The 14,301-nt window shown below is 41.2% G+C and overlaps 1 protein-coding gene and 1 pseudogene across 1 annotated transcript; both read right to left on the bottom strand.

Annotated features, from left to right (window-relative positions):
* Positions 1–2,003: 2,003 nt before the first annotated feature.
* Positions 2,004–4,551, bottom strand: LOC149822705 (putative apyrase 7 pseudogene; annotated as a pseudogene).
* A 5,201-nt stretch (positions 4,552–9,752) lies between these two features.
* Positions 9,753–13,034, bottom strand: LOC149822706 (uncharacterized). The gene is made up of 4 exons (XM_089980344.1): positions 12,824–13,034; positions 12,418–12,731; positions 10,064–10,417; positions 9,753–9,884 (listed from the first exon to the last, which is right to left on the bottom strand). Exons 1-4 carry the CDS (start codon positions 13,032–13,034, stop codon positions 9,753–9,755), a joined length of 1,011 nt encoding a protein of 336 aa, XP_089836470.1.
* Between the last annotated feature and the right edge of the window lie 1,267 nt (positions 13,035–14,301).

The following is a 14,301-nucleotide window of genomic DNA, read 5'->3' on the forward strand; positions in this document are numbered from 1 at the left end:
CACAAGCTTGGTGGAAGGTTGTATGGAGTTACAAATACTGGTCAGCATGAGTATGGAGTTGATCTACCCCCAAATGGATTAAATCCATCTGTACATAGATCGAGTCTAACATTTCGCACTTCCATTGCGAAATTCTGATGAGTACGATCAAAGTGCTTCCAAGCTTCAGCGTCCACAGGATGCGTGATCTTGTTTTCATCGTGTCGAACTTTATTTGCATGTCATCTCATGTGTTTAGCTGTCTTTGAAGACATATACAATCGCTGCAATTTAGGAGTGATAGGAAAGTAGCGGAGCGACTTGTATGAAACTTCCTTTGATCTCGTGCTACCATTGCCTCTTGTCTTTGGCTTGAACCGAGGATGCCCACATGACGGGCATGATATGTCGTTTTTCTGCTCCTTAAAATACAAGATGCAGTGATTTGGACAAGCATCAATCTTTTTGTAACCCATACCTAGAGCGTTGACCATAACTTTCGCACGATAGAAATTTTGTGGCAATTTCTCATCTTTAGGCAACATACTCTTCACAATCATGCACAAACGGTCAAAACATGATTGACTCAAATTATACTCGGACTTCAAATTCATTAGTTGAAGAACTGCAGACAAGATAGTGTGACTCTCACAACCGTTCCAAAGTGGCTCATCAGCAACTTTAAGTAAATCATAAAATCTACTAGCTGCATCGTTTGGTGATTCTTCATCTACGGCAGTTCTTACATCACTAGAACTCATAGCAGAACCCAGTTCTGTTCCTGCAGCATCAAATATCAAATTTGTATATGGATTATCGTGCACCACATTCACCTGTGCATCAAAATCGTTTCTAAATTCTTCTCCATGAAACGTTCAGTTCTGATAATCACTCACAAAACCCTTCCTGTATAGGTGATGTCTAACGCCATGAGGTTCTACAAATCGATTATTCTTACAAATCTTGCAGGGACACCTAATCCGACCTGTGGGATCTACCGTACTGACACTTGCCGTTGCAAATTCAATAAAACTATCGACACCATCCATATATTCATACGATAACTCATTGTTCACTATCCTACGGTACATCCATTCACGATTTGCAGTCATTCTGTCGTATGATGTTACGAATAGTATCCTAACCGGTTAAAAGAGAACCATTAGAATGCTATGATGAAGAAAATATCAAATTTATCATGCAATATATGATGTCATACAATCACAAGAATTATGATGCATGCATTGATAACTTAATATTTTCATGTGCAAACTATTCATGACACGATACATTCATTTGAAGCATGCTTTCAGTATACAATTTCACATGGAAGACATAATCAAATTGAAAGTAACTACATGTAAGCATGGATACAATCACATCAAACATTGCAATACATCGAAATAATTCATATCAAACAAATGTCAAACATGTACCTGCAGCAAACACACTTCAATATCCCACTAACTACTACCATGCGTAGCATGGACTCCGTAGTCCAAAAATAAGAACACTTCTATTCTCATACATTAAAATCATGCTCAGCATGATCTCCGAACTCCAACAAAGCAGTCCTAGATATCAACAACTAAGTGAGTGTGTGAACAATAAAGTGTTACATTCAATAAATTAAATAACATGTGATGCGCTTGCATCACTTACTCACCACGGGTATTTACCCGATTTGCATTTTTTTTGTCACTTACTTACCACGGGTGGAGGGGCACAAGCGAGTTCCGTTGAGAAATCTGCAAAAAACACTGTGTTAAAATGAATATTGAAGCTAATTAAGGAAACACAAACACTTATACAATGCAAAAAACAACTAAACTGTTGATGATATATCTAATGATGAAATGCGATGAAATAAAGTGAAAAAGAAGCATTGATGATATATTTTTTTAAACTAGCGTCTTCCCCTAAAAAAAAGGGAGAAAAATTATAAGTGCACTCCGAACCTTGTTTTTGAAGCTTGAACATCAAATTGTAGTGAGAACTCGATGAAAAAACTAAAGGCTAATTTTTCAAATTGCTCCCATGTTTTCAAATGCAACCATTCTGACAAATGCAAAATCCGTGCCAGCATCCAAATGCAACCATTCTGACAAATTAACAGTTGATTTTGCAAGTGATGCACAATCCTCCCAATGTGGGCTACCCTGCAACACAATAATGGTTCCTGATTCTTTCCTCATGCTTTTTCTCCCAACCAGGGGACTCCCTTCCTGATCAATTGGATCACATTGGGTACATACATACTGTTCCCTATACCCAGTCTGCAAGCACGGATGAGTAAGTTCTATCTTGCCATTTATCTTTTTATTGATGTTTCCAACCTGCTTCTTGAGAAGGAGAGCTACAGATTTATCAAATGCATCATTTAGTCCATAACCAGAAAGAGAATATGCGCTAAGATGATGCTTAGCAGCTCCAATGCTAAAATCCAGACTTGTTCTACCATGCAAAATATCCCAAGTTTCGAAAGTTACTTGTAGTGAGGAACCACCCAAGTCTAGAGAGCCAAATGTTGCTTTTGATTTTCCAAAACCTAATGTATTCATGTGATAATTAAGAGCTATCCATCCATAATAAGCTTCATCCATGCCACTAATAATCTTCACATGATCCTTCTGACACATGAATGATGAATTTTTTAAAATTAACCATGCCTTATTCAGAAGCCATTCTGAATCAGCTTGTGGTAGCCGTCGAAGACCTGCTGTAGCATAAAGGTATAAAGGCGTAGTCCTGTGTGCTCTTTTGGGTATTTGCTTCTCAGCCCACTGAAGAAGAGGCTCTATGGCAGACTTTAATCCCGAGATATTGTGTACTAACTTATGAAAACCTGGTTCTGTTTCCATACGACGATAAGCACGACCATTCCTCACAATGGGTTTTCTTTGAGGATCTTTAGGCAATGATTCAACTATCAATGGAAGACTTACATGGTGTCTACTGTTATCAGGGAACCACTCATAGACATAAGCCCGAGTGCCTGTGCTTCCACCATCCAAATCAACTGTTAATTTGTCAGAATGGTTTGCAAAATCAACTAAGGGCTCGACCCTGGCCTCAACGAGCACACCTTATGGCTCGAGCATGAGGCTGGCTCAAGCGAGGACTCACCTCAGGCTATGAGCCTGAGGCAAGCCCGGCTCAGGCGAAGCCTCACCTCAGGCCATGAGCTTGAGGCAAGGCAAGCTCAGGCGAGGTTCGCCGCCGATAGCCCGAGCTCAACCTCATCGGCCATCGCCGGGGCGTACAGCGTGAAGAAGAAGAAGAAGAAGAAGAAGAAGAAGAAGAAGATTACCTGCGCGTCGCCGGGCGGTGGCGGGAGGTTGACGGGGAGCGGCAGGTGGCGAGCGCCGGCTGGCGAGCGGTGGACGGGGAGCGGCGGCGGCGAGAGCCGACGGGCGGCGGGAGGGAGAGGGCGGCGGGCGGGAGAAATACAGCGAAACAGGAAAAAGAGAAAGAGGGATGGGATTAGGGATTTACGCGACATTTAGCGACGGCTTAGCGACGGAATATTTCCGTCGCTAAGCCGTCGCTAAATCAAAATACAAAAAAAGCGACGGAATATATTCTGTCGCTACGCCATCGCTAATTAGCGACGGATTAGCGACGACAGAGTTCCCTCTCTAAATTCATCGCTAAAATGGTGTTCTTGTAATAAAAAGTAGCGACAAAAAATGCAGTCGCTAATTCGTCGCTAAGTAGCGACAGATTAGCGATAAAAGTTGTTTCCTCGCTAATCCATCGCGAATTAGCGACAGATTCTATCTCTAGCTAATCTGTCGCTAATTAGCGACGGAAAAAATCCGTCGCTAATTTCCGTCGCTAATTAACAATTTTCTTGTAGTGTCTCTATCTGTATGAAACCTTTTGTAACAAGCCTAGCCTTATACCTCTCCACATGACCTTTAGAATTTATTTTGGTCTTATAGACCCACTTATAACCAACAGGTCTAACTCTATCAGGTCAAGGTACAAGATTCCATACACCACAAGAAAAATGCCAATTAGCGACAAATTTTTCTCGTTGCCACTTTGCGACGGATGTAGCGACGAAAATGTATTCGTCGTTAAGATTTGTAACATTGACGGATGTAGCGACGAAAAAATGCCCGTCGCTATATCCATCGCTAAGTAGCGGCGGATTAGCGATGACTCATTTTTGTCACAACACACGCAAGGATTAGCGATGGATTTAGCGACGAATAGTTTTTCGTCGCTACTTAGCGACGAAATTAGCAACATAAATATTCCATCGCTAATGGGTCATATAAATTTATGATGGAGTTGCGACGGAATTAAGCCGTCGCCAAATCCGTCGCTACTTTTCGCGTAAATCTCTAATTGGAGCCCCTTTTCCTCTTTCCTGTTTCGTCTCTCCCGCCCGGTCGATGCAACCCTCTGTCGCCCGACGCACTCCCCGGCTTGCCAGCCGCCGCCCGTCGCTCCCCGGTCCGTCGCCCGACCCGTCTTCCCCCGTTTCGCCACCCGCCGCACTCCCCGGCCCGCTGGCCACCGCCCGTTGCTCCCCGTTCCGCCGCCCAGCCTGTCGGCCCCCATTCCGCCGTCCGTCACCCCCCGCCCGCCGTAGGTAAATCCCAGTTTGTTTTTACCTACGGCAGGGGGGCGCCTGCCCTGCGTTTTGTTTTTTTCGGTAGGGGGTCGACCCCCCTGCCTAGTTTGTTTTTTCTGGCTGGGGGGGCGACCCCCCTGCCCCTTTTTGTTTTTCAGGCAGGGGGTCGACCCCCTGCCTCGTTTGTTTTTTTCGGCAGGGGGGCGACCCCCTGTCATGTTTTGTTTTTTTCGGAAGGGGGTCGACCTCCCTGCCTCGTTATTTTATTCGGGCAGGGGGTCGCCCCACCCCCCCTTTTCCGGCAGGGGGCACCCTCTTGCCAGTCATTTTTTTCTTGGTAGGGGGTCGACCCCACTGCCTCATTGCCATTTTTTTTTTCGGCAGGGGGGCGACCCCTGTATGGTTTTTTTTTTCCGGCAGGGGGTCGACCCCTGTATGGTTTTTTTTTTCGTCTGGGGGTCACCCCAGTGCCTCATTTTTTTATTCAGGTAGGGGGTCGCCCCCTGCCTCGTTTGTTTTTTCCGGTAGGGGGGGGGGGCGACCCCCTGCCGTGTTTTGTTTTTTTCAGCAGGGGGTCGACCCCCCTGCCTTGTTTTATTCGGACAGGGGGTCGCCCCCCCTGCTTTTCCGGCAGGGGGTCGCCCTCCTGCCACTCATTTTTTTTCCAGGTAGGGGGTCGACCCCCTGCCTCGTTGCCACTTTTTTTTTCCACCAGGGGAGGCGACCCCTGCATGGTTTTTTTTTTTTCCGGCATGGGGGTCGCCCCCGTGCCTCATTTTTTTATTCGGGCAGGGGGTCGCCCCCTGCCTCTTTTTTTTTCTGGCAGAGGGGTGACCCCTGCCTCGTTTGTTTTTCCGGCAGGGGTCGCCCCCCTGTCATTTTTTTATTCGGGCAGGGGGTCGCCCCCCTGTCATTTTTTTATTTGGGAAGGGGGTTCCGCCCTGCTTTTCCGGTAAGGGGGCGACCTTGCCCTATTTTTTTATTTTGGCAAGGAGTGACTTCATTTTAACAGTGTCATTTGCATATTTCTCAATGGAGCCCGCTTGTGCCCCACCACCCGTACTAAGTAAGTGACAAAAACAATGCAAATCGGGTAAATACCCGTGGTGAGTAAGTGATGCAAGCACATCACATGTTATTTAATTTATTGGATGCAACACTTTACTGTTCACACACTCACTTAGTTTTTGATATGTAGGGTTGCTTTGTTGGAGTTTAGAGATCATGCTAAGCATGATTTTAATGTACGAGAACAGAAGTGTTCTTATTTTTGGAGTACGGATTCCATGCTAGGCATGGTAGTAGTTAGCGAGATATTGAAGTGTGTTTGTTGTAGGTATATGTTTGACATTTTTTTTATATGAATGGTTTTCATGTATTGCAATGTTTGATGTGATTGTATCCATGCTTGCATGTAGTTACTTTCAATTTAATTATGACTTCCATGTGAAATTGTATAATGAAAGTATGCTTCAAATTAATGTATCATGTTATGAATAGTTTGCAGATGAAAATTATCAATGCATGCATCATAATTCTTGTGATTGTATGACATCATATATTGCATGATAAATTTGATATTTTCTTCATCATAGCATTCTGATGGTTCTCTTTTAACCGATTAGGTTATTATTCGTAACATCATACGAAAATGACTGCAAACCGTGAATGGATGTACCGTAGGATAATTGACAATGAGTTATCGCATGAATATATCGATGGTGTTGAAAGTTTTATTGAATTTGCAACTGCAAGTGTCTGTACAGTGGATCCCACAGGTCGAATTAGGTGTCCCTGCAGAATTTGTAAGAATAATCGATTTGTAGAACCTCATGGCGTTAGACATCACCTATACAGGAAGGGTTTTGTGAGTGATTATCAGAATTAGACGTTTCATGAAGAAGAATTTAAAAACAATTTTGATGCACGGGTGAATGTGGTGCACAATAATCCATATATGGATTTGATATTTGATGTCGCAGGAACATAACTGGGTTCTGCTATGAGTCCTAGTGATGTAAGAACTGCAGTAGATGAAGAATCACCAAACGATACAGCTAGTAGATTTTATGATTTACTTAGAGATGGTGATTAGCCACTTTGGAATGGTTGCGAGAGTCACACTATCTTGTCTGCAGTTCTTCAACTAATGAATTTGAAGTCTGAGTATAATTTGAGTCAATCATATTTTGACCATTTGTGCATGATTGTGAAGAGTATGTTGCCCAAAGATGAGAAATTGCTACAAAATTTCTATCGTGCGAAAGTTATGGTCCGCGCTCTAGGTATGGGGTACAAAAAGATTGATGCTTGTCCAAATCACTGCATGTTGTATTTCAAGGATCATGAAAACAACATATCATGCCCGTCATGTGGGCATCCTCGGTTCAAGCCTAAGACAAGAGGCAATGGTAGCACGAGATCAAAAAAAGTTTCATACAAGTCGCTCCGTTATTTTTCTATCACTCCTATATTGCAATGATTGCATATGTCTTTAAGGACAGCTAGACACATGATATGGCATGCAAATAAAGTTCGACGTGATAAAGAGAAGATCACGCATCCTGTTGACGTCGAAGCTTGGAAGCACTTTGATCGTACTCATCAGAACTTCGTAATGGAAGTGAGAAATGTTAGACTCGGTCTATGTACAGATGGATTTAATCCATTTAGGGGTAGATCAACTCCATACTCATGTTGACTAGTATTTATAACTCCATACAACCTTCCACCAAGCTTGTGTATGAAGCGTCCAAATCTTTTCTTGTCTCTATTAATCTCTGGTTTGACCTCACCTGGCCAAAATCTTGATGTATATTTAAGGCCATTGATTGATGAACTAAAAGTAGTGTGGGATGACGGTGTTACCACGTATGATGCCCATAAAAAACAAAATTTCAATATAAAGGTCGTTGTTCTATGGACAATCAGTGACTTCCTTGCATATGGTATGTTATCTGGTTGGAGCACACATGGGAGGTTGGCATGTTCGTACTGCATAGAGGATACAAAAACTTTTAGATTGACACATGGAAGGAAGCCTTGCTGGTTTGAGTGTCATCGTCGATTTCTACCCAGCGACCATCCGTTACGACAACAAAGGAATGTGTTTTGAGCAGGCACAACTAAAATGGAAGGTCCACCCACAAGATTGTCTGGCATAGAGATTTTAAGAAAATTGTGATACTTTCCAGATGTATTAACAGATGCCCGTAGTCCGACACCCTTCCTTGGATTTGGGAAGGATCACAATTGGACAAAGAAATCTATTTTTTGGCAACTACCATATTGGCCAACCCTATTGATACGACATAATTTGGATGTGATGCACGTGGAGAAAAATGTGTTTGATAATGTGTTCAATACAATAATGAATGTTAAAGGAAAAATAAAAGATAATCTGAAGACCTATATGGATTTAAAAGTTATATGTAAAAGACCAGAATCACTACAAGAAAATAGGTGATTAGCGACGGAATTATTCCATCGCTAATTAGCGACGGATTAACGAGAGAAACACATCCGTCGCTATAATCAATGAAATTTACAAAAACAATGATGAAATATATCATGTCGCAAAATCCGTCTCTAATTAGTGACGGATTTTGCGAGGGAATATTTTGTCGTAATGGATGCACCATTTAGCGACGACTTTTGCGACAGAAAACATTCTGTCGTGATTTAGCGATGGAATTGGCGACACAATATATTCCGTCGCCATTTTCGTGTTTTGATTTACGGCAACTTACCGACGGAATTAATCCGTCGCTAAGTCGTCGCTAAATGTCGCATAACCCCTAATCCCGACCTTCTTTTTCTTTTTTTCTTTCGCTGCTCCCGCTCCCGCCCGCCACCCTCTCCCTCCCGTCGCCCTCTCTGTCCCGTCGGCCTCTCTCCGACCCCCACCGTCCACCGTTCATCGGCTGCTGGTCCCCGTCAACCTTCTGCCGCTGCCCGAAGATGCGCAGGTAATTTTTAAATTTCGGCACGGGGTCGACCCCCTGCGTTTTCCGGCAGGGGGTCGACCCTCTGCGGTTTCCGACAGGGGGTCGACCCCCTGCGTTTTCTGGCAAGGGGTCGACTCCCTGCGTTTCCGGCAGGGGGTCGACCCCCCTGCATTTTCCGGCAGGGGGTTGACCCCATGCGTTTCGGTAGGTCATTGGGTGCTGGGCTTCTCAAGGCCTATGCAAGATGTTTTCATTTGCCTCATTTTTTTTTCGGTAGGTGGTGACTTCATTTTAAAATAGTGTTTTTTGCAGATTTCTCAACGGAACCCGCTTGTGCTCAGTCACCCGTGGTAAGTAAGTGACAAAAATAATGCAAATTGAGTAAATACCCGTTGTGAGTAAGTGATGCAAGTGCATCACATGTTATTTAATTTATTGGATGTAACACTTTATTGTTCACACACTCACTTAGTTCTTGATATGTAGGGCTGCTTTGTTGGAGTTTAGAGATCATGCTAAGCATGATTTTAATGTATGAGAACAAAAGTATTTTTATTTTTGGAGTACGGATTCCATGCTAGGCATGGTAGTAGTTAACGAGATATTGAAGTGTGTTTGTTGTAGGTACATGTTTGACATTTTTTTTTATATGAATGATTTTCATGTATTGCAATGTTTGATGTGATTGTATCCATGCTTGCATGTAGTTACTTTCAATTTAATTATGACTTCCATGTGAAATTGTATAATGAAAGTATGCTTCAAATTAATGTATCATGTTATAAATAGTTTGCACATAAAAATATTAAGTTATCAATGCATGCATCATAATTCTTGTGATTGTATGACATCATATATTGCATGATAAATTTGATATTTTCTTCATCATAGCATTTTGATGATTCTCTTTTAACTGGTTAGGTTATTATTCGTAACATCATACAAAAATGACTGCAAACCATGAATGGATGTATCATAGGATAATTGACAATGAGTTATCGCATGAATATATGGATGGTATTGAAATTTTTATTGAGTTTGCAATTGCAAGTGTCAGTACAGTGGATCCCACAGGTCGGATTAGGTGTCCCTGCAACTAAAAGAGAAACTAGACCACGAGATCTTAGAAAGCAAGAGGCTTCGAATTCATTATCCTTGACGGTACAGTCTAACATGACCCTCCGTCAGGGCATGTTGTGTGACTGACAAGAGAGAGGAGTTTATTGATCGATTTGTTGTAACTAAAATGCTGCGTTCTTCTTTTTTCTCTCATCCACAGATTGTATATCCAAGTTAAGTATTTCCAGGCGACCAGCACTGCATTCCCCACGACAAATGCTGAAAGTGGAATCAGAATTAGACTCCTGTCCTTTCTAGGGTAAAATACCATCCAGGTAGCAATAATGTAATCTGTGAACATGCATGCCACCGATATCATAACGAGGAAGCTTGTCATTCTCCATATAGAAATAAGACCAGACCTATTTAAGGACTGGACTATCAACTGGATGAAGATTGCTGCAAAAGATATGAGCAAGGCCACAAAGCTTACCACCACAAACGCCTTGAAGTGCTTCGTGTTGCTCATGATGGCCCTTCCTGCCAGAGGACCATCTTGGTATACACCCCCTGGCGGGTTCATCATTGCAGAGAACGTTACAGTTGCGATCAGAACGGCGATTATGCCCACTGTGTTCTGAGAGTTACGCAGTTCTTTGTCAGGAGCTTCAAGAGGTCCACGGAAAAGAATTTCCAGTCTTGTTTTGGCATTGGCTTTTTGGAGGGTAGAGATCATTTCATCAGCCACATCAAGATCCGAATTGATGGCGATATCAAGAGCAGTCAGGCCTTCTCGGTTCCCGGTGTTCACACGCACCAAGTTCTCATCAAGAATAAACTCCATCAACTGTTATTGAAAAAAAAAAGGATCATTTTTCCTTTTCTTCGGGAATGATTAACATCGTGGAATGCAAGGCAAATGGAGTTTTGTTTGGCCTAGATTGCTAGCTCAGTCATGATCATACATATGGTTGGAAAAGAATATGCAGGATTTCATCATGCACACTTGCATCTAGAATGACATATGGCTATCCAGGTAATATCTTTTCGGGGCCTGCTCTCTTCTTTTCGTCAGAACAAGCCTTCTCCCATATGGCACATTGGCACAAACATCAGCTATCTTTTGAAAGGATTCCGGTCTTATTACGTGAAATTAAAGGCCATGGAAATAATAATAAAATCAAAGGAAACTCACACCCCTTTATAGTGCCATGAAACTATTGCAATATTTATGAGTTCTTTTTGTTTACTTTTCATCTTTTTTTATGTTTCTTATGCTTTAACTGTAAATGTACAACAGTTTTCTCAATATTTTCCTAAAACAAATCTTTTTTATTATCTTAAATTTCCCATATCTTGAAAACCCCGAAAAAGATATATATTTGTAACTACGGCGTGGCCATCTCTCACTTTGCTTCAAAAAGATTTGTGACTCGGGTTCAAGACATTAATTTTGGAACTTATTGCTCATGTTTTATGGACAGTTGGGAGGAACCTTCTTTCAAAAAAAAAACAAAGACATTTGGGAGGAACCAATTCCTCCCTCTCTCTCTCTCTCTCTCTCTCTCTCTCTCTCTCGATATATATATATATATATATATATATATATATATATATATATATATATATATATATATATATATATATATATATATATATATATATAGTGTTAATGTTTGCTCGGAATGATTGTGCTTGTAGTCAATTTAATTAGAAAATGCCCATTGTTTTTTTTTATTGTTTCTATTGTTAAATCAAATCTTGTTGATGCGATCTACATTCTATTTTTTTAAGAACCTGCTTTTAGTCATTGGAATCCGACCTTTACACAGGTTTTCTTGACAATGTAAAAATCATTGGCAGTAATTTTTCCCAACTTAAGAGATTGTAAAAAAACAAGATCCAAGGGTTTGATCATGCTTTATGCCAGAACAGCTTGCATCATGAAATCTGAGTTTGATAGTAGGTACAATTGTCTGTAGCAAATATGTGTGTGTGTGAAAAATATTGGACTACTTTGAGTGTAGCATACCCAGTTGTAGAAACAGCCCCTTGATATTTTCTTGTGGATCAAGCCCTAAGAATATGATCTATATGAATTATGCAGTCAAAAACTTGTTTTAGATGGTCCGATAATGTTCTGCAGGCAGATTTCCTAAGGGCCCCAAAGTTCAATGATCTACACTACGTCAAAATTTTGCTATTAGAAAAATTCATATTTTTACATTGAAACCACCGTAACTAAACTGCATTCCTAATAAATTGACCATGTTAATCTCAGCCGTGGGTTAAAATTGGTCAAATAAAGCTGGGGCTACCCTCATGGGTAAGTAACCTCTTAGTTAATACTCATATATAAAGGAATGTTATTTTGACCAAATTAGCTTCATAGATGTGTTCAGCCTTGTAAAAATAGTAAGAATATTTAGATGTTTGAAAGTTTGGTAAATTGTATGCTGCAGTCTCATGTGGCAGAGCTCTGATTTCAGTTTGAATCAGTCAAAGGATCTTAGGGAACTCCTCGATGCTGATTATATAAGAAGGGGAGTAAGTGGGTCTTCTTGTGGCGCAATCATTTGAATGAAAACGAAATAACAGGTAGGTTTTTATAAAGATTGAAAAAACAATAGTAAGATTTTTTTTAATATTTAAGGCTTAAAACGTCGTGTTTTTCATGAAGAAAACGTGATTCAATCGTGGTTTCTCAGTAAATCAACCGTGCGGATCACCTCTGCATGGTCAGATTTAAGTAATACATGGGAAAAACCCTTGAAGGTGGTTAGCTAGAAAAGTGGTAAGCAGATACCACCTTTTATATATATAAAGAGAGAGTGAAAGAGGGAGTACTTGTTTGCATCCTTTCAGAACACTGAGATGTAAAATTGTGTTCCCGTCGTTATCCTTCATCCTGGCAAGTCTGGGTATGCAATATCTCATGAACACGCGCCTAAAGGTATCGTATTGACCATGCTTTGCCATTAAATGGAGGATGGTCTCGCCACTCTCTGTCAAATTTGCAATCGCGTCAAGTTTAACGTCAAGAATCTTCCCAATGACCTTGGTGTGCCCGTGGGTTGCAGCTACATGGAGAGGCGTAAGGCTATTCTCATTCACTTCGTCTACTAATTCTGGCCATCTGTTCACCAACTCCTCCACTACGTCTGCGTGATTAAGATACGTCAGAAATGCATGATACTGCAAATTATCAAAACGAAGCAGCACAAGCTAGTAGCTTGCAAGGGTACTAACGTACCGTGATGCCCCCCTGAAGCTGCGGCGTGCACGACGAGACGATCCTCGCCCTCGAGAGAAGCAGCATTACGATAGTCAGACAAGAGCCGCTTGGCCACCTCAACTTCCCCATTTGTGCATGCCCAAAGCAGCTCGCTCCTCCCGTTTGAGTTCACTCCTCCACCTACATTCAAGAGATAACCCTCAGAAGGGGTCAGCAATTGTTGGCCCATCGATCGATTCCCCTGATAATCACAACGTAAGTTGTATGACACATGACAAGCCATCCGAACACTTTATATAAAGAGACGAGACGCTTTTGCGGATAGGGTTGCCTGAAGCCTCTACCAGTAAAACGGATTCTGGGGATGATGCAGACCCTACCTCTTGACTTTTCTGGTTGCTCTCTCTCTCTCTCTCTCTCTCTCTCTCTCTCTCTCTCTCTCTCATTAAATACAAAAGAAAATAATGGAGAAAACATTGAAGAGCACCACCTAATGAAAAATAATTCAAATGGACAATAATGTGCAGATTGGTGACTCTTCTAAGGAGTTTAAAGTGGTGAGCACTTTGTCAGTGACCTCTCCTAAGTAGGATTTTTGTTATAAAAAGCAGTTTATCTCATAGTCATAAATATCGGCCATTGTTTCAGAGTCTCATGATTTTATCCTGCAACACTTTAAAAAACTGGTGAAATCCTGAATAAACATGATATTTTCAAACTAGCACCTAATTTGAAATATCGTGTTTTATCCGTGATATTGTCATCTTATTCACACAAAATTTACATTTTTATCATTTTTATTTTATGCTACTTGTTTTTAAAATTTAAATACACAGATATTTTCCGAAGATTTTCTCAAACTTATCATTGCCGAGAAAAGCCCATAACGAGATTTTGTGACTATGGATTAAATGGCATTTATATGTTCATTCATTCTGCCAGGTAAACCGGACCAAATGTGGCAAGTAGCTGAATGCTTTTATCATTTAGCTTGGCAATTGGATATTTCGCATTACGCGTGCACAGTAGGTCTCCAACTCAACGTGCAGTTGAATATTCTTTATTGCCAGCCATGTACAAATGATTCTCCATCATGCTCAAGGTTTTTATTTTAGAAACTCTTTCATAAATATAACCCCGTGCTAAATGAGTTTTTTTCGGGTTTTTTTATTTTATTTTTAAATTCTGACCGTAGAGATGTGATCTATGCACTTGATTTTAAAGGGATCAGCTCTTGAAGTGTTTGATTCCAACACATTGGTGGGTATTTATATAGTTCAAAAAAACAACGGTCCAAAATCTTTGTAAATTTTTTAGGCTCTAAACATCATTTTTTTCCATCAAAAACACATGATCCAGGTATGGATTCTTAGTAAATCGACCATGCCCAACACATTTATGGAGCCATAACCCAATAAATAGCACTCGGAGAATCCCGAAAAACCCATTTAGCATGCCGTTTAGCACCAAATTGGTTTAGCACGGACTTATTTTCC

The sequence above is a fragment of the Nuphar pumila genome, chromosome 11, assembly GCF_984573655.1.
Source record: "Nuphar pumila chromosome 11, dmNupPumi1.hap1.1, whole genome shotgun sequence".
NCBI classification, from domain to species: Eukaryota; Viridiplantae; Streptophyta; class Magnoliopsida; order Nymphaeales; family Nymphaeaceae; genus Nuphar; species Nuphar pumila.